Source organism: Alexandromys fortis, unplaced genomic scaffold, assembly GCF_014885135.2.
Source record: "Alexandromys fortis isolate MF-2015 unplaced genomic scaffold, M_Fortis_MF-2015_v1.1 scaffold_208, whole genome shotgun sequence".
Taxonomy (NCBI): Eukaryota; Metazoa; Chordata; class Mammalia; order Rodentia; family Cricetidae; genus Alexandromys; species Alexandromys fortis.
Window position 1 is genome coordinate 864577 of NW_026068082.1, and position 27541 is coordinate 892117.

Here is a 27541-nt window from a genome sequence, read left to right on the forward strand (position 1 = left end):
AGAGATCCTTCGTTGGACTCAATAAAGGGCTCCTCCACATACAAGTTGAACACAACAACCGGCTTGCAGTACCAAGGGTCCCACGGGTTCTTTCCTGCTACCGCACTTGGCTACTTGTGGCATTTGGGTGCAAACACTTAACTGGTGCTAGTCTGGAGAGGCCCAAGCGGAGGCTCTGACTTGGGGACTTGGTGGGTGCTCCTGCCAGTGGGCTACTGTTGGAGTTTCTGCTTCCGGAGGGGGCTGCAAGAAAACAGAGGCAAACAAGTGGCTAAGTATTGTTCTGCTCTACAGAGCCCGTCAGGCGCAGCAGCAGATCAAAGAATGACCCACACTGGTGCTCAGGAAGAGCATAGAGCAAGCTAAACATTATAATCCGAAACCCCAACTCCAAAACCTTCAAAGTCTTCAACTTTTCTGGCTGTGCAGCAAAACAAACATAAAGACAAAGACAAGTTTGCCAAGGCATTTATATTTGATACATGTTACAATGCTCAAATGTCCCAGGCCTGAGAACTCTGTGAAACTGTGGAGGTCAGCAGATCTTGAGGCAAAACTTTGTTGCCAGGGGGAAAAAAAAAAATCTTCACTAATGCCCCTTGACTCTGATAGTCAGGGATGTATCTGCAGACTTCAGAAATAAGAATGTCTGTTTACTGCATAGTAAGGAAAACAAATCATACTCAACCTTGATGCCTAATAAATAGTAAGACAATGAGCCGAAACACTACGACACTGGTTTGGAGAACATGAAATAACATGGGACCCTCTCACACACAACTCCTATGATTAAGAAAGAGTTGCCAATGGCAGCTTTCTAAGCTGGTGCCCTCGATATCAAGTTACCATACCTGGGGGGACCCACTTGGGCCTCTTGACTTCAGCTGAAGGGCTGCACATCTTTGCTGGTTTCCTAATGGCCTCTGAAGAAAGTCCAACTGCCTCGGGTAAGGATGGAGATCGTGACTTGATGGCAGCTGGAGCCACACCTACTGAAGTCATTGAAAAAACATAAAAAAAATTGTCATACAGGAAGCTAATATTAAAGTCTAACATATATGTATAAAAATCATCTCATACCTTTCAAAAAATTCAAAAGGCACAGATTACAAAAAAAAAAAAAATCATTTACTATCAAGTTGAGGCCGTACCTGCCTGAATTCCCAGTCAGTACTCCAGAGGCTGAAGCAGGAGGCAACATGGACTACAAAGTGAGATGGTCTCAAAAGCCCAAACACCACTTAGGGCAAGTCTAAGGACATGGTTTGGATTAGCATTTCTCTGCCAGGCAGTGTGCCAGACATCTTCCACCCTTTATGACAATGCCCACCTCAGGATTACTAACCCCCTGTCAGATAAGGGTTAACAGAGGTTAAGCAGCTGGACAGCTATTGTTGGCGCCCAAATCAGAAATCAGGTTTGACTTCAAAGGTCATTTTCAAATACTGACTCTTCTGCCTGTGTTGGACACAGTGTTGAAGACCATAGGGTTACAAAGAACACACTACATGGCCAGTTTTTTTCTCAAGAAACTTATTGTCCTGCACTGCACATCAGTGGGAAGAGGCAAAGTGAAGAGCTGTATCTATTGCACTGTGCTGAGATTCCAGGAATGCTCAGTAGGAAGGGACCTTGGAATCTTGTGTGTTTATGTGTAGAGATTGATTATCATAGCGGAATCATGACTGAGGGGGAAGATTAGTGAAGGGACACTTTCTCAACAGAGAGTAGAGCACACAGCGTGCCAAAGCACAAGCTCCTGCACTGCTTTAATGCAGGTGGAGGGAGTCAAAAGGGTGGAGAGGTGAGGAGTACAATCAGCGTGTGGTCATGTACCTGTGGAGACCGAAAAATGCAGGCCCATTTCCAAACCTTGTCTGCAGGTCAGAGTTTGGAGACTGACAAACATAGCTGTATGTCCCAACTCAGGATGTGATTGCTTGGCTCTTTTGAAATTAAGACAGGTGGTCAGGATATGCAAATGTACTTCTGCTCCTTCTTCTGTAACTATGAGGTCACTTGGGGACGGACCTAGAGCAGCTTTGCTACCTAGACTACAGAATGCTAATGATCTGGTGTCTTAAAGCGATAAAGCAACTGTGTGAGTTATCCTTTGTATCATCTCAATAAAGTCTTTTGTTCCTCCCCCCTCCCCAGTTTACACTGGGTATAAAAGAAGCTGTGGAAAAATAAACAAGGACGAATTTCAGTCCCTGGAATGCCCTTGTGATACTTTCTATGTTTTCTGTCTTATTTTTATGCATCATATTCTTTACTTATATGTCTTCAATTCTTGCGCCCCTACTGTGGTAAGAAGTATTTTTGTCGAGGCTGGTCCTCAACAGTACCCACAGTCATGTAAAAGGAGTCTGGCTGTTCACAATATTAAGTTTTCTCAGAAGTGACTTTCAAATTAAAAACAACTTACTGGCTCATGATGATAAGACACCTGCCAGAAGACTGAGGCAGGAGGATTGAGAAAGTAAGGCAAAAAACTGGTATGAATAAGTAAAACTAATTTTATTAATAAAAGTTGCATTTTGTAATAATCTATTATATAGTACAGGTTCAAAAATAGTCTAACTTTTGAATATAATGAACAGGTGTTCCAGCCAGGCAGTGGTGGTACACGCCTTTAATCCCAATACCTGGGAGGCAGCAGCAGGCAGATCTTTGTGAGTTCGAGGTCAGCCTGGTCTACAAGAGCTAGTTCCAGGACAGGCTCCAAAGCTACAGAGAAACCGGTCTTGAAAAACAAACAAACAAACAGGTGTTCCACGTCCAAGCTGTCACAAATTCTCACTGTAAAATGACACTAAGATGTTACAAATGAGTCCTCAAAACAGAGATTGTGTCATGCAGAAAAGCAAGGACTTAAGCTCATGCAGGCCAAACAGCATGGTCCAGCCTCCGAATGAACAAACCTGGGATTGAGCTCCTGGCCCTCACTGATGTGTAGGTTCCAACATATACTGAGACGTTCTGAATGTCAGTGTTGAGGGTAGATGTGGGTGCAGGGTATTGGCAGGGATGGCTGTGTGCTAACAGTGGAGGGCCCACACTCATCGCTCATGTGGCTACTAGAGCTCAGCCTTCTCAGCTTTTCTCCCCACCCACGATTCCTTTTAACTAGAGACGAGAATTAGCAAAATATTGCAGGGGACAAAGGCGAAGATCTGGAAACACAACGAACAGGACTCAACAAAACAGGACGAGTTTGGGAGCAGGCTTACCTGAGGTCTCCTTTTTTTGTTTTGATTGCTTTTCTTTCTCTACCACGGGTTTTCTCTGCACTGCTTTCTTCTTTTCTCTGGCTTTACCTTTCCTCACTGCAAAGTCCTCATCACTTCCTTCACTGTCCTCAAAATTAGAATCATTTTCTGAATCTTCACCTAAAACAGACAATTACATATTCTGTCTTTGTCCTAAAAATGGAGACTTCTGTTGCCTCATCTGCAATGGCCTCACGTCACTTGACATACAAGCATGCTCTTGCCTCTGAAAAAAAAAAAAAAAAACCACTACACATCCCACCTCATTCCCACCAGCCTTTTATAAGCCCACTCTTCCTTCTCCTTTGTAGTGCTTTATTTTCTACAGTTCCAGGTCTCAAACCCTGGAATCCACACTTGCTAGACAAGTGCCCTACCACTGAGGTGCCCGAGGCCCCTCAACTTGCATACCATCGCTCTAAAAACATTACCTGTGTGTTTACCGCCTGTAACCCCTCATTAGAATTTGAGCAGTTTTGCTCCTTACTATCTGCCTCGCACCTAAATTACAGCAAACATCATAAGCGCCAATCATTGTTCTATGAGTGTTGATGAACAGGTATGTTATTTGTTGACAGAAGGTTAAAATCTAAAATACTATATCTGACTGGTATTAACATATAGTTATTCTTTTAAATTTTTAACACATTACAATATGGTCAAAGTCACCATATTTTCCCTTCACCCTAATTTCTACTAAGTCTGAAAATAACTGATAATAAAATCGTTTCATACCACTTTCAACTCAAAATACTTCCTAAGTTTCTATTAGTTATAGAAAAGCTGAAACCTGTTAGAACCGCCTAAGAGTTGCTCCACAGCCAGTAGCAGCACAGGCTGCCTCTCCAGCCTCTTCCCCAAGATCCCACTGACTGTCTGTCTGTCCTACTGCTCATGCCTTTCCCTCAGTCACAAGTGTGACTTCATTCCTTGGTTTTTCCAATGTTGCTTGTTTGTCCAGACATGGCTTAAAGGTTACCCCTAGACAGTTTCTCCCTCTGTGGCCAAGCTCAATTTAACTGTTCTATATGAGTTTACAGACTTTAAGGCTCAACAGAGTGCTTTGCATACATCCTGCTCTCCAAGTTTTTACTGAATTCCCACTGAATTAACTTGAAGCAGGCGGAACTTACCAGTGGCGCTGTCCAGCTCAGTGTCACCAGCACTGCTGCTTTCCGAAGGCACCCTACTCCGCTGAGCCTCAGATTTTGATGTTTTTCTTTCCCCTTCAACACTGCCAGCGTCCCTCTCCTCCATCATCTTGTCCAAATCTTCTGCAGACAGGAACAGCAGTGAGAACTCTGGGCAGACTCTATTAACTCTGTTGCCCTTCTCTGCTCCCAATACAGGCCACTGGGATGAAGATCATCAGTCTCTTGGCAATAGACTGGTTTTTCTTTTCTTTCTTTCTTTCTTTCTTTCTTTCTTTCTTTCTTTCTTTCTTTTCTTTTCTTTTTTTTTTTTTTTTTTTTTTTTTTTTTTTTTTTTTTTTTTTTTTTTTTTTTTTTTTTTTTTTTTTTTTTTTTTTTTTTTTTTTTTTTTGAGACAGGATTTCTCTGTGTAACTTTGGCGTCTGTCCTGGCATTAGCTCTGTAGACTACGCTGGCCTTGAACTCACAGAGATCTATCTGCTTCAGCCTCTCAAATGTGTGATTTGAGATTAAAGGTGTGTCACCACTGCCCGGCTTAGACTTAGGTTTTAAAAGGGTTATTCTGAGACCTTAAAGAGTCATTGTCAAAGAACTTTGCAGATGGTACTAGAGACACAGCCCTTGAGTGGTCACTTACTGTAGATGAAGGGCCTGAGCAGTCATGACTGCCCAGCGGGGAAGAAAGTAGATCTGCAGTCAGAGTAAGACCAAAGTACAGAGAAACAAGGGCCAGGAGACAGAGCCTTGGGACACGGGAAGACTTGTTCTAGCTACAGGCGCGATAACTTACACAAGTTAGAAAAATAGCACTGTGAATAAAAAGAACTGCTATCAACATCAAAACTTACCTGAATTATCACTGGTTACACTGCAGTTAGAGACAGGAGGAGACTTATCCATCATTTCTGTTTTCCTATCACCTTGCTTGTCAGTGCCTAGCACAGGAAGTAAGCAAAGAACTTCAGATGCATCCTAATCACTCAGAGTCTAAAAAGGAGAACAATGACCACTGAAACATACGAACACAGACTGGGATGGACCAGCCCAGCAGTTTCCTTGGAGGACCTAGCACATATCACGAATTTGGGCTCTAACATCAGACTCAGGTTCATAGTCAGACTCCATATATAAACTTGGTGATGGTTCATAGTCAGACTCCATATATAAACTTGCTTATCACCTTTAGATTTAATTTCCCTATCTATAATTGTGGAAGATTAAATTCAAGTGGCAACTGCTTATTATATGACCACATACAGTCAATAAGTATCACTTCTGTATGGACAAATCCATGCTCATGCTAACTTAAGCTCTGTGGTGCGTGACTGAGAACTGTTCCCATAAGCTCACACATTTGACACTTGAGCCCCACTGGCAGCACCGTTTGGGGTGTGGAGCCTTGCTGAAGGAAGGAAGTCACTGGAGGCCTCGAGACTCTATAGGCTCAGTCCCCTTCCAGGTCACTCTCTCAGCTCCCTGGGTGTGAACAGAAAGGTGATCAGTCAGCTTTCTGCTCTGCACCTGCTGCCATGTTCCCCCTGCCATTATAAACTCTTAAGGCTCTGGAATCCCAAGCCGAAATAAACCGTATTCTATAAACTGTTCTCGGTCATGGCGTTACATCACAACAGAAAAGCTGTTGATGCAAACTCTTTCCAATCATTACAGCCTAAAGACAATGCATTACACAGTAGGTGTGACACCCTGGGTTTCAGCCTCAGCACCATAAAACAAATCAACTCAAGCAAGTAGGGGACCTTTAAATGATGATATTGATATGACATTAAGTCCTTATGCTGTGAAGAGCATTATTCAGTGAGTGCTACTTCCAAGAAAAATTCCTGTTATACATTCCAGAGTCTTCTGAGATGACTCCTTGTCCTCTAATTTTAGATATAGTACATGACAATTCATGATTAATAGTCTTCCTCATCAAAATGGTTGATTTTTAAAGAGTAAAAGCCACACCCAGATCACCATATTCTACAAGGTTACAGAAAAAAATATTCAAAGGTGAAAAATCACAGAGAAATTGAGAAGTCATACTCTGAAGTCTAGTGAGCGTCTATGAAGGTTAGTGCCGCTAATCTTAATAGATCACACAAATTATCACCATTAGGTCATGGTCAAGAAATTTAGATGTAAAAGATAAGGGAGTGGACTGTTAGGATCATACAAAGCATTTGATCAGACTGGACTCTTAAGGCACAGCACCATGGGATTGGACTGTTAGGATCAAACAGAGCATTTGATCAGACTGGACTCTTAAGGCACAGCACCATGGGATTGGACTGTTAGGATCACGCAGAGCATTTGATCAGACTGGACTCTACAGCATAGCACCATGGGATTGGACTGTTAGGATCAAACAGAGCATTTGATCAGACTGGACTCTACAGTGTAGCACCATGGAATTGGACTGTTAGGATCACGCAGAGCATTTGATCAGACTGGACTCTACAGCATAGCACCATGGGATTGGGCTGTTAGGATCATACAGAGCATTTGATCAGACTGGACTCTTACGGTGCAGCACCAAGCTGCCAAGCAGCCCACCTCACAGTCTAAGTCCTAGGCTCCTCTGTGTCAAACAAAGAAATAAACTTGTGGGACACTGATATAATAAAAAATTCAACCCACAGGGGTCCTCTGTCAAGTGCTCTTTTTATAGCTCAAATTATGTTCTTTTCTCTGTGAAGGCCTACCCTAAAAAACGATTACAAAAACCATAAGATGCTTTTAAAGATAGTCACACAGAAAATAGACCTACGTTTTTCTTGAGAGTTCTGCACTTGGTTGCTGACTGCTGGAAGTTCCTTCACAGATAAAGCCAGGGCAACTTCTAGGCCTCGCTGGAAGACCTTGTCATCTAAAGCCATCCTAAAATAGATGCAGAAATAACAATGGGGTTTTAATTTTAATTAGAGTACTAATACCATTAAATCTACAAAGTTTCAGATTTTCCTATATTAATACTTAAGAGAAACTACTATCCAAAAATGTGACTCGAGACTCCTAAAATGGACGAGGCTGTGTTACACAGAGTACAGGTGTGGCCGGAGTAGCCCGCTCTTCTGGTGACTACTGTTCCCGCCACTGTCCTTTCTCTTCACTATCAGTTCTGCCTACAAAGCTCTGGTTTACCCTAAGACAGACTCAGTTCAAACATCACTCCCTCCCAGAGAGCCTTCATCTCATCCATTGACGTGGCAGATGTAATTTTACTCTGTTCTCCCAATCTAGATTTTAACAAATATTCTGCTACATACTGTGTAAAGACACTATCTGGCTGGAATACTAAAAGTACCCTCAAGGAGTCTTCAAGGTGAATTAGAAAGGAGGAGGAAAAAGCCATACCAATAATTAGCCCCAAAAAGGCAGGCTGTAAAGCCTTCCTGCTCAAGTTGACTAACAGTTCTAATGAGTATAACAGGAAAACACAAAGACAGATGAGGAAAAGTCACAAAAGGGAAGAAAACTGAAATGGACCTTGAAGAACTTATTTTTTAACTAAGTTATACTGGTGGGGATGAATATGGCCTTAATAATTCTATGCTTGTATGAAACTGTAAAAAGGTTTTATTGAGGTATAATTCGTATATTATAAAGGTTTTCTTCCTCCTCCTCTTCTCTTGAACAGAGAACTCATTTATCTAACAATCACTGGCTGACAGACACCCAGTTGTTTTCCTATGAGCATGCTATGAACACTGACATGATGGACATATTTTCAGTTTCCTTGAGTACTACCTAGGCCATGCATAGAACAGGTCTATGTTTAACATAATGAAGAATGCTCATCTATTATCTTGGGTACCTGCACCATTTTACAATCCCACCAGCAGCAATGGATTCAGATTCCTATTTTGCCACATCTTCATAAACACTTATCAACACCACCTAGTGGGTGAGAACTGTCACACCGTGGTTTCTACTTTTGTTTATCTGGCAGCTAATGATGGCACGCATCTTCTTGTTTGTTTGCGGATTACTTCTGTACCTTTGGAGAAATGCTTATTCAGATTTTATACATTGAAATTGGACTTTAGCCTTTTTACTATAGAGCTCAAGTGTTCTTTATATACTTTGGATCCAAGTTACTTAAGTTGTATCTGCAAATATCGTTTCCCACTTATGGGCTGAGTTTGTCTTATATTTAAAATTCCATTCATGACATTTAAAAGTAGATACAAACAGCATGACATTCTCAATGCTAACTAACTTTTCACAGAGGACCCACGACAGTAAAACATTGCCCATTCCCTACTCATATCCTTTCTGTACTATAATTTGGAGGTCCCTTGGGACAGTCTTCTCCTTCTTGGCACCAAATGATGGAGATGTCAGGGTTAGTCTAGACACTATAGGGCATTGTTTTGGTTTAAAATGCTTGTCTTAAAATTGCCCTTACTCTTTCTTTTAGCAAAGAATCTTTGTGAGATCTGAAGGGGCAGAAATAGGTGCAGGGTTAGTAACATCACTATTTAATGTTACAAAATGTTATTAATAAAACAAAAACAATAATAAAAAAAATAAATAAAAAAAAACAGAGCCGGGCGATGGTGGCGCACGCCTTTAATCCCAGCACTCGGGAGGCAGAGGCAGGCGGATCTCTGTGAGACCAGCCTGGTCTACAGAGCTAGTTCCAGGACAGGCTCCAAAGCTACAGAGAAACCCTGTCTCAAAAAAAAAAAACAAAAACAAAAAACAAAACAAAACAAAAAAAAACAAACAACAACAAAAAAAACCCCAGGTTTTCTATGTTTGTGATTTATTTTTCAAGCCAGAGAAAGCACTTAATGGCACCTCCCTGTGCCACAAACGGCAATCCACTAGCTCAAATTCCCATTTAAGCTGAGGTACTGAATGAACAAAGCTGTCGGACCATGTGTTTCCTGTGTCTTACCTCTCACCTTTTTTTAGGGGCTTTTGCTGGTAGGATGTCTTCTTTCTGGGGAGTTTTCAACTTAGGTTTTGGTTTGTCTTGCTTTAACTCCTTTGTCAAAGTTTTGGATTTTTTGTTTCTAGGCATGGTTGCCTCAATAAAATCATCTATTTTTATATAAATTTAAAAGAAGAAAGATTATTTTCTTGGCAGCTAAAATTCATTTACCTACATTTTATGCACAATTATATTTAATTTCTACACCTTAAAAATCAAAACAATTTGTCTCTACTTTTACCATCCACCTCAAGATGAACGGTGCCTGTCTTTAAAAATATCAACTCATCAAAATCCAATTAACTAAAAACTACAAAGATAAATTAAGAAAGTTCATAAGTGTCAGCTATAACAATTAACTAAAATGCCATAGAACAATTAGGAAATCGTAAGAGTCACCTCACTAAGTGGGAGGAAATGGTTTTAAACTACACAGTGTAGCCCAGGATGTTTACAAAGGTTCATCTCTAGCAAAAAGCCAAGCCCAAGAAAACTGGAAGCACTTTGGCGAGGCAAAGTGTCTCCGCATTAGCAGCAAATGTCTGTAGGACACCGCCGGCCCACCTATGATCTGCTGAATTCTCCCAACCCACTGCTGATTCTCAGCCTTTTCAGTCCGATAAGTCCTCAAAACTCTTGTGGTTCTTCTAGGGATACTCAAAAATACCCATGTATGGCACATGAATGTACCTGCAGGATCACATACTTTTTAAAAGAATTTGTTAACATTTATTTCTTTGATATTTGCACATAAAGATATATAACTTTCTGCACATTCCACTTCACCTGGTATCATGAACACAACTGGCAATCTATAAGTACCTGGTCACATACCTTTGACAATAATAGAAAGTTAAAAGTTATCTTCTATATTATTTTTTCTCAAACTGCAGACACATTTAATGCAAGAGCTATCTCTGAACAGAGAAATTACTAAAGTGTCTGACTTAAAGGAAACTATGCTGATCTGAGGAAATATATGACTTACTTCTAGGATGAGATTATAGTTCGGTGGCAGAATATCAGTCAGCATATGGGAGGCCCTAGGACTGGTCCCCAGCGTGAGCACATATGCACATGTGCACGTGCACACCAACCATACACAGAGGAAAAAAGCATCCTACTAATACATTGATTGTAATTTAAAGAAATGTTTCTCAAACATTGGTCAAAGTTCTAACAACAGAAACAAACGTAATACAGCAAAGCTTAAGTCTAAGCTTTCAGGTTTTAGTTTTTCTGTATCTAACCCATGAATAATAAACTCTGAGGAAATACATTTCTCAATCTGTGAAGCAAAGTAAAAAGCTCTACTTACCATCAGAGTCACCACCAGAGTCCTCAAACTGTGAGTAATTGACTGGTTTTTTATTTCTATGATCAAGACAGAAAATTTTCATTAATAATTATACCTTCACCTTAAAGTTATTAAGTCTTGAGGAAAGGAAAATGTCTTTGGAGTCTCTTAAAAGTACCTCAACCCAAAATATTATTTGCATTTAACACTAAGAACCTTGTTATCAGCTAAAAAGCCAAAGCCATACCAAATAGACATGATGGAAAATAAATAATTTAGGAAACTCCCAACGTAAGGAGAATACAAATGATTTTCAACTAAGACTTATATTTGAATGGCTACTGGGCATTTATAAATCCCTTTGTGCTCGTTCTTTGCTTACATTATAAAGTATTGCTTCAGTTTTAACCACATTAAAAAAAAATCTCTCAGAGATGAGACATGGTGGTTAAGAGTATGTACTGCTCCTTCAGAGGGCCTGAATCTGGTTCCCAGCACCCACGCCAGGAGCCCACAACCCCCTGGAACTCCAGCTCTAGGGGATAAAAACCCTTTGGCTTCCTCAGGCATTTGCACTCATGTACATATACCCCCCACACCCCTAAAAATAAAATGAGTATTTAAGAGAAATCTCTCTACAATACCAAATGCTTTTTTTTAATGGGATGGACACTTTAAAACAGTTCGTCCCTACTGTCGTTGTAGGAACTAAGTAGGCAGAAGAGAATATTCAATGTGAAAAGGTTAATTTCCCTCCTCTAGGAAAGAAATGTAAAGCTCTCCAGTTTTCTTTTTTGTTGTCTATGAAATGCCCCGTGTCAATGAGGTCATTTATCAGCTGCCTGCTCTTTCAAGCAAAAATAGTTCTGTGAGAGGCTTGTCCTGCTCAGACCTCACATCTGCAAGTGTTTCCTTTGGAGAGGCACTGGGTGTGCCTTCCTGTAGCCTCACCCACGTGAAAGGGAAGGTGTACACGTCACTCTCCCACTCTTCAGACCTTAACAATTTGACAGCTGCACGAAATATGACAACATCTTTAAAAACGCTGGGATTGAAAATGAGTAAATAAAACCGAAAGTCTACTAAAAAGATAAGTACACTGAGGTCAAGTTACAACACATGTGTTCATTCTAATTGGTTCACAGAACACAAACTACCTGTCAGAAAACCGTTACTTTTTAAAATGATTTTTAATTATGTGTACATGTGTGTGCCTGTGTGCATGTATTGAATGTGTAGGCCGGAAGAGGCACTGATCCCCTGGAGCTGTCTGAAGCGGGTGCAGCAAACTGAGCACTCTTTCAACCAATGAGCCATCGTTCCTGCCCAAAAATGCTCTTTTTAAAAATCTGCGTACGCGGCAATAGAAACTGCAGTAACTACGGCCATCACAGTGTGCTGCCAGGGCCTCAATTTGCGGTGCCAACAGTCTTATCACACCATGGCCGTGCCAAGGACAGAGGCGAGTGTAACAAAAGTGACAGGCTAGGGACGCTTGGCTGGTAAAGTTCACCGCTGTGCCATCCAAATGACCTAACTTCATTCAACTCCTGCTATCCGTGACAAGGTGGAAGGAGAGAGATGACTCCACAGCCATCCACTGACCTCCACAGTCAAGACATGGAATGTGTACTACCATTCCTACCCCTGTCACGTACAACACACACACACACCACAGCCACGACCTCACAGGCCTGAGGATTTGGGGCACCCTAGAGGCCTGCAGACCACACGGACTGCTACTATCCCAAACAAAAGCCTTAGGTCTTCGCTATCTGCATGCCCATCCCCTTTCAACTCCACCACGTAAGACACGGGAAATCTGGTCCCACCTTCTAAACCTCATTACCATCCCCTTCCCCTTCTCAGTCAACACAGAGGTCATCCACTATGCAGCTCAGGCCATAGTCCACCTGGACTCTTCCCCTGGTGCCTCATCTCCATTCCCACTTGTCAGAAGAACCCAGACTCACCTGCTCCAGCTCCACACGCACACACCACGCCAAATCACAATCTGGTGATCCATCGGCCTTCCTACCACAGCTTCAATGTGTCTCTCAATCGTGGTCAAGCTCAGGGCCTTCGCTTCTATTTCCTCTCACGTTTCCCTAGGGGACCCTCTCACTCTGTTTAACGTAAGGCTTCCCCGCTTCCTACTATGTTACACTGAGGTGGTTTTTCTGTCCCCGCCCCATCTTCCACTAAAGCGTAACCTCCAGTACTTAGCACAGGGCAGGACTAGGTGAATCCAGCCAGTTTATTTTTGCTTGGTTGTGCAGTACTGGGGATTGAACCTAGGGCCTCTCATCACTCGACCGCTGGGCCATAGCCTCAGCTAGATTCAGTAATTCTACGGAACGGATGGACGGCCTGGCACCCCAGCTGCGATCACGGAGTAGGTGCCAACGTGACATCCACTACTACCTAGGAGCTGGAAGGTCTAGTTAAACGGACCTTTCTGCCTGGGGGGGTTGGGGGCCAGGTCTCTCTGGACTAGGGCGGGACAGCGGGCGACGGCTGCAAAGCGACGCCACGCCGAGGGGCGGGAAGCGGGGTCGAGGCCGGCCACTGCGAGCAGCGGGGGGCTCGCCCCAGACACGGGCATCCCGTCGACCCGCTGCCCTCCAGCCGACCCGGCCGTCTCCTTCAGCCCTGGGTGACACTGGCCGCCAGCGTCTCCCGCCCCGAGGGACGTCACCAACTACTCACCTGCTAGGGCGCACCATGGTGCCCTTCCTCACCCTAGAGCTGTAGCGTTCGGGTGCAGACGAGCGGCGCTGGCGGTTTCAATTCCCGCCCAAAACCAGACATCGCGCCCCACGCCCCGCGGCTGCAGTCCGCCAATCAGCGCTCGCCTGCCCGAGGCGGCGCCTGCGTGTTGGGAAGAGCGCGCCTGCGCTCACACACCTTTTCCTGTGCCCGTCTTTCCGGATCCCGTGGGCCCGGACCCAGGGTTGGTTTCGCCGCTGCACTTTCGACACCGCGGCGATTTGGTACCGACTCTAAAGTAGAGTATAAAACTAGTAACACTCTTCCAACTTTTATAACGACTGAAGAGTAATGGAATAAAGGAGCTATTGTATCGGAGTTTTCCTTGGGGCTTGAGGAAAGGGGAGCAGAGGACAGCGAATCTGCCGAAGCGAATCCGCTGGCTGTAAAAACAAGCAAGAAGTCAGCTGATTTATTGGGCAGTTCGTGGTTGACAGCTCCAAGTGCGCTTTGGCTTCTGAGGAAAGGGGTGAGCCCATGCCAACCGCGAGGACGCCCCTTCGCCGTGGAGGTCCCAGTGAAATTGCAGGCTTAAAGAATCCGAGGAGGTTTGCTGGCGACTATTTAAAGTGCGGGAGCGCAGCTTGGCGTTGACAGTTCAGTCTGTGCGGAAAACTAACTTTGTAGGTTGCATATTGGTGTGGCAGGGTGTAGGCACACCCAGAGAAGGATCCGGAGATGGAAACTGGGTTAAGATTAATTTATCCCGAGAGCAATGGACTCCCACAGGCAAATTAATAACATGAAGCTATGTATTTTTATTGTTTGTGTTCTGTTCTTTCCCTCGCCTTCCCATACCCACCTCCCATCCCTACTAACTTCCCCATCCCTTTTAACCACCACATCCATACCGGGGCACTTTCCAGATTCATGGAATTTTTGGTTTGGGTTTGTGACCCCCCTTCACTTAACCAGTCCTGCTGTGTGAGCATTGGGATGCAACTACTCGTTGGAGCCGGGTGGGGGCACCAGTGGACACAACTGAAGAGGATGTCTCCCCGTTCCCCGAATCTAACCTTAGTAAGGCGCGGGGGCGGGGGGGGGGGGCGCCGAGTCCTCCCTTAGCTGCTGAGGGGCCTGTTCTTATGCAGACCCAGAGCAGGCATCTGAAGCCGCAGTGAGTTTGTTACCGCAATGGCAGGGTCTTGCCCAGACATTGGCTCTTTGTCGTCCCTCCTTCTACCTTCTGACTCTTCTATTTTTCCACTCCCTCTGCTAGTGTTTTCCTTGAGCCTTCAGAACGGGTGCTATAAATGTCTTGTTTGGGGCTGAGCGCTCATCCATCACTTCTCAGCACCGTGAGTCTCTGCATTCACTGGAAAGAGACCCTTCTCTGTTTAAGGCCGAGAGTAGCATTATCTACTGGTATCAGTATTTAGATGGTGGTTTGCCACGGTCAATTTTAGTGAACAATGGCACTTAGGTTCCTTCTAGGGCCTATGATCTGTGGGCTTTCGACCAGGATTACAGAACCAGACTTAGATTTGCTCCTATGGAGCCGACCTCAAATCCAGTCAGAGCAAATTGGGTACTTTCACGACAGGGGGGCACATCTCACCTGGCAGGTTAATATAGTCCACAGCTGGATAAGATCATTTATAACATTTCTCCACAGCAGCCTGCACTGTATCTTCCAGGACTCCCCCCCCTCTCTCTCTCTCTCTCTCTCACACACACACACACACACACACACACCTCTCTCTCTCTCTCTCTCTCTCTCTCTCTCTCTCTCTCTCTCTCACACACACACACACACACACACACACACACACGCACACTTTTTTTTTAAAGCAAGGGTACACGATTTAGATAGAAAACACTGTTAGAACTGCTTTCCTAGCAATGGGAAGCATAGCTGGGAGGCAGGTCAGTACATCTTTAAGGGATATTTATTCTTACTCTCTTTACTACGTTTCCTCTGAATAGTGTCCAGCCTGCCTTGTGGCTGACACAATGTATGGTCTGTTCTCCTGTACGTGTGCTTCCTACCTGGAGATTTTTCCTGTGTTCTCCTCCCCCTTTTCCTGTCGCACCTCACAACCATCATACCTAGCATCTTCAAGATTCTACTGGGTCGCTGTTGTGTCTGGCTCCTTTGCCAGTTCCATAAGGTCCACACCTGCACCCCCACCCCGTATCTCTTCCTAAGCATCCTCTTGCTTCCATCTCCTTGCCTTCCCGTGGATTAAGTATTTTTTATTCCTGCCTAGGAATAAAAGTACTTGCCGAGCATATTGGTGCCCTGAAAATAACTTTAACAAAAGGAAGAAGAAGCATTTTATTTTTGTCATGAAGAATCAGTGTGCAGAAATAACAAGAATAACTAGAATAGTCTGCTTGTGGTGGTGCGCACCTATAATCTCAGCACTTGGAGGTTGGGGGCCACTGAGACAGGAAGATTTAATGTTTGAAGTTAGCCTGGGCTACATAGTGAGTCCTAAGCTATCCTGGGCTGCACAGTGAGAGCATGTCTAAAACGAAATGGAAGTTAAGTAGAAATTGGAATAGTTGGTTCCTAATCGCATGGGCACGGTGTCTGCGTGCTGCTGGGCTGTGTCTTAGAGTGTGGCAGCAATAGAGAAACGTGTTTCCTGTGGACGTTGGCTCATGGCTTTTTTTGTTCGTTCTATAGAAATTCCACTGAAGAATATGAAGAAAAACCGAGAAAGATTCTACAACAAGGAAAGGGAATTCGTGTACAAATTCAAGGTGGGAAATGAGCGCTTCGAACTGAGAGTGCCCCTCAGTTTTCCCGTGGACGAGAATGCCAGCCATTTGCATGGACGTCTGATGCTGCTGCACAATCTGCCCTGCTTCATAGAGAGCGGTGAGGCCTGGTCTTCTGTGCTCCTTAGTCGCTGTCATTCGAAGTTTCTCGATAGATCACAGGTTCTTGAACTTGGAACCTGTGGGATTGCACAACTGAATGTTAGGATCCTGAAAGATAAGGCAACAGGGGGAGGCTCTCAAACACAAGGGACTAAAAGTCCATTCAAACTCAGATGTATAGTGGATCATGGTGCATACAGCATGCACACTGTGAGGCTCCGAGCTGAGACTGCTGTGAGGAACTGCAGTGTGTTTGCAGTATGTACAGTTTTCTGTTCTTGTATAAATAATGGTTTAATTGTGGAAAGCTAAGAGTTTAGTATTCTTCTGTCCTCATTCTTCAACATCGAAGCTTTAAATTATTATGTCTTTAAATTGTATTGTGCTGGAATCTTTGAGGGATTTTTGTTTTGTTTTGGTTTAGGTTTTTTGAGACAGGGTTTCTCTGTAACAGCCCTGGCTGTCCCAGAACTCTTATTATTTATTGTGGATGCAGAGCAATGTGTGCCCCAAAGCCTGTGAAGATAGACCGTTTGCAGAGTTGGTTCTTTCGTTCCACCGTGTGGGTTCTGGGATCTAAAGCTTCTTTACCTGCTGAGACATCTCTTTGGCTCCCAAATATTTAATTTTCAAAATTGCTGCTTTAGTTGCTGACTTTAGGGCCTTTAATCCCAGCACTCGGGAGGCAGAGACAGGCGGATCTCTGTGAGTTCGAGGCCAGCCTGGTCTACAAGAGCTAGTTCCAGGACAGGAACCAAAAAGCTATGGCGAAACCCTGTTTCAAAAAATTAAAAAAAAAAGCGCTTAGTTGCTGACTTTAGTTTTAAAAAATTTGTTTAATAAATTTTGATATGAAATTAAGACAGAATTGCAGTTTCTGAAATGCCCTTAAACATGTGTTTGCCATTTTATAATACATGTTCATGAAAAACAGCCTTCTTGTTATTGACAAGTCTAAAATCAAGATAAAAAATATTAAAGATACTCTAAATCCTGTAGTTTAACTCTTCAGCCAAGATTTTATTGTTTGTGTAAAAATGAACAAGCCCATCATTTCATTAGTACACACCTTTGTTTTAGTCTTCGTGTGTATGTATGTGGGGTGTATGTATGTGTATGGGGTGTGTGTATATGTGTGTGGAGGTGTATGTGTGTGAGATGTGTGTATGTGGGGGGATGTGTGTATGTATAGGGGGGTGTATGTATGGGGTGTGTGTATGTGTGGGGTATGTGTACATGTATGGTGTGTGGGGGGGGTATATGTGTGTGGGGTGTGTCTATGTATATGGGGTATGTGTAAGTGGGTGTGGGTGTGTATGTATGGGAGTGTGTAAGTGTGTGGGGGTTGTATGTGTGTGGGAGTGTGTATGTCTGGGGGATGTAGGGAGTTATTGGGTGTAGGATATGGGTGTGTAGGGGTGTGTGTATGTATATGGGGTGATTGGGTGTGGGGTATAGGTGTGTGAGGTGGATGTGGGAATATGTGTGGCTGTATGTGTGTGAGGTGTGTGTGGGTATGTGTGGGTGTATGTTGAGGTGGACAGTTAGTGTCAGGTCTTCCTCTATTGTTGTCCACCTTTTTATTTTTTTGATGAAGGGTCTTTCACTGGCCTAGGACTCACAATTCAGTAAGATTTGCTGGTTAGTGAGCCCCAGGGATCCAACCCTCCAGTCTCTCCTCCCCAGCACAGGAATTATAGGCTCACACTACTATGCCTAGAATTTTCCATAGGCCCTTGAGATTGAAATCATACTTACATGGCAAGCAGTTTATTCACTGAGCCATTTCCCCAGCCTTAAATCTGCAATGAAAAGTGGATTTATATACACCACGGTAACAAATTTCTTTATGGTTTTAAACAGTAAGTGTTTTGATTTGTATACCTATTGTCTTAGTTAGGTCTATACTGCTGTGGTAAAGATCATGACCAAAGGGCTACAGTAGCCATCGTTCATCATCAGGGAAGTCAGGGCAGGAATTCAAGGCAAGAGCCTGGAGTGAGGAAGTAAAGCTTCAAGAAGAAAAACTGTTTGCCAGCACTTTTGGAACTTTTGTTTGTACTATAGTTGTTTATGAAGTAATTTAGTATCTGAATTAGTTGGCATAATAAAAATTAGCTACAGTACTTAACCTCTGAGTTTGGTTGTGGAGGTTTGCCAGATGTCTCAGCATCGCTTGCATGGTGGAGCTTTGGTTCTAAACTAGTCTCTCTTTTCCTTTGCTCATGGTTTTGAGGCACTAAGGAACAGAAGGGCACCTACTGCTGAACAACCTTCGTCTGCCTGGCTTACATAGTCATCTGTTTGAAGTTATTTTGAAAGGGCCATGACCTTTTTCACAACTGGGAAACTTTCAAATAGGGGACTATTGGGTCCTCAAATAGGGTCGTTGGGTGCTTGGATTATTGTTAAAACGTGATTCGTGAATGAAGCTGTGTGGAGAATTCTGAGACCTTGTGAGAAAATGCCAAGGAAACAAGAATCGTGTGACCCCAGTTTCTTCAAAACACAGAACTGTTCCTGGTTTGTTTCGTGCTCCTCCCAGGTGTGGCAGATAGGAGTGAGTTTACTTCAGCTCTTGATATCATATGCATCTTTTAGCAAGCACGTTTTCGTTACATGTGGCTTGTCTTGTGATTGTACACTTTACTCAGGCGACTTTTCTTAATCCTCAGCGTATAAACTGTCTGATGCTCTGAATAAGTTGACTATTTCATGAGACTTTAATCTGCCCCATTTTTAGGCCCCGTTGTCCCAGGGTCACCTAGACTAGTAAATAGCTAAGGGAAGCTAGAAGCATTCTATCACTGTCATCATGTAAACTATCAACCAGGACACAGAAAGGGCAGATACTCACCCATTGGTAGTTCTCAGAAGGTTGTCCCATCCTAGACAAAAGGTATTACTGGGAACTTGTAAGCTTAGAGGAAATGTGAATTATACTTTTCAAGATTTTAAAAAATTACATATTTATTTGTAGACAGAGGTTTCTGTCCTGCCTGGTCCCACAGGAACCAAAGAAACACACAGAGGTTTATATTAATTATAAACTGGGACTGGGTGGGACAGAAACTTCTGTCTACATTTATTCACTTTGTTTATATGCATCTGTGTGTGTGTGTGTGTGTGTGTGTGTGTGTGTGTGTGTGTGTGTGCTCATACCATGGCACATGTGTGGCAGTCCGAAAACAGCTTTTAGGAGAGTCAGCTCTCTGCATCCATCATATGGGCTCAGGGACCAAACTCCATTCATTTGGATGTTTGTCCCCTACTGTGTACATCTTGCTGAAGATGGCATTTGTTATCCCTTGAACAGACTTAAAAGAAGCTCTGAGCCGATTTGTAGAAGAAGAATCCCTCAGAGACCATGACAGAGAGGCTGAAGCATCCTTGGATGCTGTTAAATCAGGTGAAGTGGATCTGCACCAGCTGGCAAGTGCATGGGCCAAAGCTTACGCTGAGGTAAGACAGAGGTCACAGTATATATTTCAAAAATATTACAGACTTTAGGAGGATGTTTTAATTGCTGAAGTCATATGAAACAAAGTGTAGAACCCATTTTTTTTTGCAAATCAGTAATACACATCATATGTTCTTGTTTCTGTGCTTACATGCTATTGTCAATATGATGAGTCCTAAGGCAGAGTATTTGTGTGTGTGTGTGTGTGTGTGTGTGTGTGTGATGTGGGAGTGTCATATATCAATCTGTTGATTTCATTGGTTAATTAAATAAAGAAACTGCTTGCCCTGATAGGTTAAAACAGGTGGGAGGAGTAAACAGGAGGAAGAGGAAGTGAGGTAAGACTCCTCAGACAGATGCGAGATAGCTCTGCTCTCAGAGACACACGCGATGAAGCTCCAAAGGCAGGATGCTCAGGATGGACGTAGGCTAGAATCTTCCCGGTAAGCACACCTTGGGGTGCTTACACACATTATTAGAAATGGGCTAGTCCAGGTGCGAGAGTTAGCTGAGAAGAGGCTAGATATAATGGGCAAGCAGTGTTTAAAAGAATACAATTTGTGTGTTGTTATTTCGGGCATGAGCTAGCAGGCGGCCGGGGTGCTGGGGACGCAGCCCCGCCGCTCCTATTTCAACATGTGTGTGTGTGTATTGCTTGTGCCATCAAGCACTTGTGGAAGTCAGAGAACAATTTAAGGGAATTGGTTCTCTCCTTCCACCATAAGGGTCCCAGAGATTGAACCCAGATGGTTATGCCTGGTGACAAGAGCCTTTACCCGATGAACTATTTCTCGGTCCCAACACCATTTTTTTTTAATGAAATGAATTTTTTTTAATAAAATATGTTTGTACTAGTACCTTTGGGAACATGAAGCAACTTTATCCTACATGTTTCTTGGAGCAGATTTACATTCCTTTACAATGTTTGCGTGTTTACATTACTCTTTCTGAAGTTCCAGTTGAGCTGATGCCTTGAATCTCATCTGATAGCCTAAGCGAGCCATCCAAGCTCATGTCATTCTCAGCTCTGGGTGCTTCTGTTTTCTCCTTTGTCTTTGTCATTGTTGTGGTGTCATTGTTGCTCTGTAGGGTTGCAACTAATATGGCCTATCTCATGAAGACCAAGGTGTCACACACATTATTATTTTATTTATTAACTGATAAATCTCTTTAGAGTATGTTTTAATAATAAAGTTTTCTCTTGATTATATATTAATTTACACAAATTATATTTATTATGCTGGATAGTTTTATGTCCACTTGATTTATAAGCTAAAGTCATCTGAGAAGAGGGAACCTCAATTAAGAAAAGGCCTCCATAAGACCTGGCTATAGACAAGGCATTTTCTATGTGGGGAGAATCCAGCCCCTTGTGAGTGGTGCCTTTCCTGGTCTTGTGGTAATGGGGTCTATAAAAAAGCAGGCTGAGCAAGCAAGCCATGAGGAGCAAGCCAGTAAGCATCAGCCCCTGCCTCCAGGTTCCTGCCCTCAGTTCTTTTGATAATGAACTGTTTATGGAACTGTAAGTGAAATAAACCCTTTCCTTCCCAAGTTGCTTGTATCTTGGTGTTTCATCACAGTCTTAGTAAACCCAAGACATTTATAATACATTCAAATACAGCTCAGGTTAGTAGTTGTGAGAAGTTCCTCTGTCCTGGCATAGCTACCATTAGTTTTGTTGCTCATCCCTTTGTGCAGGCACACATGTGCATTGTGTGTGGAAACGGAGTCATGGCATACTGACTTTCTTTACTATTGTGGGCACTTCCGTCCCTTGCTTTGTAGGAATATCTCATTCATCCCCCTAGATTCCATCTCTCTGTATTCTTTTTTGTATTCAGACAATCCTACAGTAACATCTACGTGTGTGTAAATGCAGCTCTCCGTGTCCCTGTCTGGTGTGCAAAACCACAGTCATAAAATCCATTGTTCTCTAGTAGCATATTAAGCAGTGATGCCTTGGTGTGACCGAATGTGTGTGTTATCTCACAGACCACCTTAGAGCATGCGAGGCCTGAGGAGCCTAACTGGGATGAAGACTTTGCAGATGTGTACCATGACCTGATCCATTCCCCAGCCTCGGAAACGCTCCTGAATCTGGAACATAATTACTTTGTTAGCATCTCAGAACTGATTGGTGAAAGAGATGTGGAGCTGAAAAAATTGCGAGAGAGGTACTGCTCGTTTCTCGTGTTATTATAATTAAATGCTACATTGTGAAATATAATAGCCTGTAGCACAGCCTGCTTGCACTATCATAAAATTGAAATACCAAGCAAAATGCTTGGAATGAGCTGTTTGCTTTGATCTTTACCGCAGCCCTACAATTAGTATCTCCAGTTTGCAGGTTCATCCAAGATGTGACTTCACAACCATTAGCCGCTCCCCCTGTTCTGTCCCTGCTGAGCCTCCTCTGGTTGCCTTTCTCTGGGTCATGGTGTCTTTCAATTATCTTGTAAGCTTCCCACCTTAGGAAGAAAATAGAAATAGCCATAGCATTGCCCCAGGAGATTTTAATCAGATTTGAATTCTTCTGTATAGTCTTCCTAAGGCAGCACACGAACCGCACGTTCCAGTGAGTAAAAAAGCTGCCAGCGTCTTTATGTTAACATGTGGCTTTCCAGGCTGCACCCTCCTGTCCTGTAGACTGTGGTGTAAATCAGCATGTCCTCCTACGTAGTCCATTTTGATTTAGCACATTATTTATTACCTTCAGAGCATTTATTTAAGACTGTTGCTATACTTGGCACCAAGATGAATTTTAGTATTACTGGTATACAGTGGTTCTTGTTGTGGAAGCTTAAGACCAAATCACACTTGATTTTTGTGACTTTTTTAATATTGATACTAAAGAAGTCAACTTAAAACGAGTTGCTATGTGCTCCTGTCTCTCATTAGCCTCACAGTAGCAAACATTAAGACTTAACAGTTTGTGAGCAATTTTTTTTTTGCTTTGTTTTGTTTTGTTTTTCAAACAAGGTTTCTCTGTAGCCTTGGAGCCTGCTATGGAACTAGCTCTCGTAGACCAGGTTGGCCTTGAACTCCTAGAGATCCACGTGAATAATATTTTTTATCTTAAGGGTTATTATAGTTAAGAGAAATTGAAATACAAAATAATCAAAGGTGGATTTCTTTTCTTTCATGATGCTGAACAATGAACCCGGCTTTGAGCCTCGTGTGTCTAAGGATTCAACCAACTGTCAATCAAAAACATGCAAGAAAAAAAGAGTCATGCATATTCTGAACATTCTTGGGCTTTAAATCTTGTAGTTATTCCTAAGAAACAATATAACACCTACTTGCATTGCACTATTGTAAGCAGTCTAGAGATGATTGAACATGTGCTGGAGGGTGCACATAGGTTGTATGCGTGTGCTCTGCTGGGACCAGTGCCCAGAGTTATCATACCTGGTATTCTGACAGTCTATAGTTAGCATTTATCTGAAGCAGGTAGACTTTCCTTTGAACTTAATCTAGGCAGTCTCTTAAGCCATTAATTATATGGAAAACTCCTTGCATTTTGGATACATTCAGGGTAACATAAATGTACATGAAATTTTCTTTGTTTAATTCTTTGCTTTTTTTATTATGAGAAATTTGCTGCTTTTGGGAAACCATATTCTAGATAGTTCTTTAAACTTTAGAAGAAATGGCAATAATACTTTTTATCCACTAGAGGGAACACTTGTAAAATATTAAAGCAAATATGTATCTAAGTTTTTAGTAGACATTTTTGTTTCTAAATTAAAAAACTCTCTTATAAGCATAATCTTCACCTGGTGCCTTGTGCTTTCTAATATTAAAGACCAGGAGTGTGGGTGCACACCTGTAATCCCAGTTCTCAAGAGGCAGAGGCACAAGGCCACCAGGGCTGCATAGTGAAACCTTGTCTCAAAAAAATCAAACAAAAAAGTTTATGAAATCATCTGCATTGTGTAGAGTGAAGTGGGAGCTGAACGATAATGAATGAATGATACAGATGTTGGAGTATTCATATGTATACATTGTATGAGTTTCATTTTTTACATGCATCTGTCCTTAATGTTATGACTAATAATAAACTCAATTTTAAGAACAATTTACTTAACTAGAATGACAGTAAAACTTAGTTTGTGTTCTACTCTATTTATTATATGTTTAAATTTTCTGTATGAACTGTGTATGCATGTGTGTGGGTATGTACATGTTCATATGGATGTGTTCATGTGTATAGGTAGGTGCAATGCATGTGTGTGTGTGTGGTATCTGTAAAGGCCAGAGGTCACTATTGGTCACTATTGAGTGTCTTCCTCTGTCTTTGTTCTCCACACTTTTTGAGACAGGGTCTCACCAAATCTGAAGTTTATCTGTTTGGCCAGACTGTCTTGCCAATGCACTTGCAGGGGTCTGACTGTCTGCCTCCCCAGCACTAGGGTTGTACATGTGTACCACCATTCCTAGCTTTTCTGTGAATACCGGGCATCCAGCTGAGCTGTCTCCCAACCCCTCAAAATATCTCTTAGAGCAAACTTTGCATGTGTTTGTGTTAGAAGATAAGTTTTAGTTTGAGATATTATATAGTCAGAACAGATGATAAACTGTGAAAGTACAGCTCAGTACAGTACAGCCGACCCCTATAACCGCCACCCAACCAAGAAATAGGATGTTTCCTGCAGTAAAGAAGCCTCCCTCCTGCCTTCCTGGTCACGCTTACTTTCCCCTGTAAACAACTGCTGTCTGTCCTTCCAACACCACTGATTCACTTCTTCCGTAGGGAGGCCATTCTGTACATTCTTTGGGTAAATGAAGATAGTAGCAGTATGTTGTGATGAGGCAAGCAGGCCTGCTTTTTGTCCTGCATGGCTACTGCACGGCTAGCTTAGCCCCGGAAATAATAACACAGAAACTGTATTTATTTAAACACTGCCTGGCCCATTATTTCTAGCCTCTTATTAGCTAACTCTCACATCTTGATTAACCCATTTCCATTAAATCTGTGTAGCACCACAAGGCTGTGGCCTACCGGGAAAGATCCTAACCTACGTCCGTCTGGGGCCAGAGATTCATGGCTTCTGCCTGACTCTGCTTTCTTCCAGAATTCTGTTCTGTCTACTCCACCCACCTCAGGGCTGGCCTATCAAAAGGCCAAGACAGTTTCTTTATTGACCAATGAAAGTAACACATAGACAGATGAACCTCCTATATCAGCAGTAGGCTAAAAAAAAAAAAAAGTTGTATTGTACATTGCTCCTTAAAAGTAATTGTGTGATTTAACAGTTTGTCTAACTTAAATGACAGTTTCTTGGTAGACTGACTTTCAGCATCGAGCTCAAGTCAGTTATCATACACTTACATGGGAAATCTGCTTAGGCTGGGATTAGACAAGTGTTTCCTTTGAGGATCTCTGCAAATGAGAAAGGGTTGGGAGTATTAAACAGTCACTGAGAGTGCTTCCGTGTATGCCCGAGCTCAGACCATGATCTGGCTGCATATGTGGTGCCGTTGACACTTTAACAATACTCACCAGTATTTACATATTCATTTTCAACGACTCAGTATTTTCAAGGTATGCAGTTTTAATTCCTGGATATAGTATCTATTATAAAATAAAAATTATATTTTCATTTTATTCAGTGAACTAAAGGGCTGTATACCCTAAAAGCTGATGACTGTGTCTAATTGGTTAATTTTTAGACAAGGTATTGAAATGGAAAAGGTGATGCAGGAATTGGGGAAATCACTCACAGATCAAGATGTTAATGCACTGGCTGCCCAGCATTTTGAATCCCAGCAAGTAAGTGAAATGAAGTATAGTGGCTTTAGATACGTAATTACGTCTTCTTTCCCTTGTGAAAAAAATTGACCAGTTGGCATATTCTCTATTTAGGACTTAGAGAATAAATGGTCAAATGAACTGAAACAATCAACAGCTATCCAGAAGCAAGAGTATCAGGAATGGGTGATAAAACTTCATCAGGATTTGAAGAACCCCAACAACAGCTCCCTCAGGTATTGACCATCAGTTGTTCTTACTCATGTTTATGGTCATCACTATCCATATTTATTCTAAGATTGCACGCAGTTGGTTCTGTATGTTTGACATGAAAATTTAAGATTTTATACTTTTTATTTTTTTTTTTTTTGAGACAGAGTCTCATATAGTTTTGCTAACCTCAAACTTGGCATTTAGCCTAGGTTGGCCTTGAATTCGGAGAAATTCAGCCTCGGCATCCCAAGTGGTAGACTTACAGGCAATTTCTTTCATTTCATTAAATAGTATTTCACTTGCTATGACTGGACGAATGCCAGCCACTCACTAAGTAGGAAGAGAAAAAAAATCAAGTACAGTAGACCTTTTTCCAGAACATGCTCACACATGCTGTAAGCACTGGTGTACAGCCCTGGGCTGGCTCTGGATACAGGCTAAGGGCTGTCTTTATGTAATGTCAGTCTCCCAATAGTCTTGCCTCAAGGGTAAGAAATAAGTCTGCTCCTTTTTCCCTCCCTCCCTCCCTCCCTCCCTCCCTCCCTCCCTCCCTCCCTCCCTCCCTCCCTCCCTCCCTCCCTCCCTCCCTCCCTCCCTTCCTCCCTCCCTTCCTTTTGTACCTATTTGTTTGTTTTGTATACCCACACAGCTCCTTGCCAAGTGCTCTTGACTCTGGCACACATGAAGTGTTCAGTAAGTATTGGGATGAATGGATGCACAAAGGCAGGCTGGGAAGTAGCACAGTTGGTAAAGTGAAGATCTGAGTTTGTCCCCCGAGCTCCATACCTGTGCCCAGCTTTGTCTGCATGCACACCACACACACAAAAGAATAGTTGGTACCATCTTCCCATGGCAGTTTCATTACCTCTTTCCTGCATATGATGGTCTTTCATTTGTTTCGCTGTTTCCAAATTGCTCCTGTCTTCTAGAGACAGCCTAGCTACATTACTTCCTGGCCAGCATTTTGAGAGCAGTGGGGTTCAGGGGTCAGAGCATGCCATGCCCTGGGCTTTCTGTGCATGAATGTATGCACTGATCCAAATGTAGAGCATGTTGCAGGCAGTGGGTTTAAGGGAACTGGAAAGTTCCTTGCTACAAAAGCCACCTATCCCTTTGCTGCTGTGCTTTCGGGCTCCACGTGTAGGTCAAGTCACTCTAAATCCTGGCCTTTAGTTGCTTTTTAAGTCGTTATACCTTGGGCAAAATACTTTTACTATTACTATCTTTGGTAGGTGTTTCCTCAAGCAACAGAAATTCTGTTTTCAGCTGATGGAAAACTAGGTTTGTTGAGGGATAAATGACATGAAGTAAAGTCTGCCTATTTTAATGGTGCACAGATTAAGGAATGGAGACTGTCATAGAACTGTCACTGCAGTCAAGCTATGACATCTTCCGCTTTGCCTTCATACTCAGCACTGTCCCCTCTTGCCATCCCCTGTCAACGGCTCTGAGTCTGTGCTGCAGCTCACCAGCTCTTCCGGTGGGCATTGCCGTGAGCTCTCATTCCAAGTTCATGTTCCCTGATGGCTAATATGATGAACAGTGTTTCCTGTGACAACTTTGTATTCATGACTCTCCTTTATGTTTTCTTACTGTCGAGCTGTGAAAGCTATGTTTGTACTCTGGATGCATGTTTAGCATCAGAGGTTTGTTTTGTTGATACGGGCTGCTGCTCTGTGGCTTATCTTTTCATTTTAGTACTCTTGTCTTTAAAAAGCAGACTTTGTCATTCAGGTAGACCAGCCTGGCTTGAGCTAGCTCGACCTTCCTTCTCTGTGCTTCAGTTATAGGTATGTACTGCCATAGCCAGCTCTTCTTCCTCCTGCTTCATATTGTAGACTGGCTGTGCACACCTT

The 27541-nt window shown here is 42.8% G+C and overlaps 2 protein-coding genes across 7 annotated transcripts in view; one reads left to right on the forward strand and one right to left on the reverse strand.

Annotated features, from left to right (window-relative positions):
- Positions 1 to 97: 97 nt before the first annotated feature.
- Rad51ap1 (RAD51 associated protein 1) lies at positions 98 to 13502 on the reverse strand. 3 transcript variants are annotated; one of them, XM_050122039.1, is made up of 9 exons: positions 13372 to 13502; positions 10684 to 10739; positions 9337 to 9475; positions 7194 to 7303; positions 5272 to 5358; positions 4406 to 4543; positions 3234 to 3392; positions 852 to 992; positions 98 to 243 (listed from the first exon to the last, which is right to left on the reverse strand). In XM_050122039.1, the coding sequence occupies exons 1-9, from the start codon at positions 13386 to 13388 to the stop codon at positions 98 to 100; spliced, it is 993 nt and encodes a 330-aa protein (XP_049977996.1). In that variant the 5' UTR covers positions 13389 to 13502. The 3 variants fall into 3 exon arrangements, with proteins under 3 accessions (XP_049977996.1, XP_049977995.1, XP_049977994.1); XM_050122038.1 differs by having other exon boundaries at positions 852 to 989; positions 4406 to 4546; XM_050122037.1 differs by having other exon boundaries at positions 4406 to 4546.
- A 324-nt stretch (positions 13503 to 13826) lies between these two features.
- Ferry3 (FERRY endosomal RAB5 effector complex subunit 3) overlaps positions 13827 to 27541 on the forward strand; it is a 37563-nt gene continuing 23848 nt past the window's right edge. The window contains exons 1-6 of one of the 4 annotated variants that reach the window (XM_050121994.1): positions 13827 to 13979; positions 16064 to 16258; positions 19577 to 19722; positions 21713 to 21894; positions 25394 to 25493; positions 25587 to 25708. In XM_050121994.1, coding sequence (XP_049977951.1) covers positions 16081 to 16258; positions 19577 to 19722; positions 21713 to 21894; positions 25394 to 25493; positions 25587 to 25708 — 728 coding nt within the window. In that variant the 5' untranslated portion in view covers positions 13827 to 13979; positions 16064 to 16080. Of the gene's footprint in view, positions 14055 to 16063; positions 16259 to 19576; positions 19723 to 21712; positions 21895 to 25393; positions 25494 to 25586; positions 25709 to 27541 lie in introns of all 4 variants that reach the window. The other 3 variants (XM_050121995.1, XM_050121993.1, XM_050121996.1) reach the window with 3 other exon arrangements.

What these genes read in the sequence shown, in the direction of transcription:
- Rad51ap1 (XM_050122037.1), bottom strand. An exon ending in TGAGCTGGACAGCGCCACTG is followed by an intron (nt 3,393 to 4,405) that starts GTAAGTTCCGCC and finishes TGTCTGTTTTAG; the next exon opens with GTGAAGATTCAGAAAATGAT. An exon ending in ACAAAAAAAGGAGACCTCAG is followed by an intron (nt 993 to 3,233) that starts GTAAGCCTGCTC and finishes CAATGACTTCAG; the next exon opens with TAGGTGTGGCTCCAGCTGCC.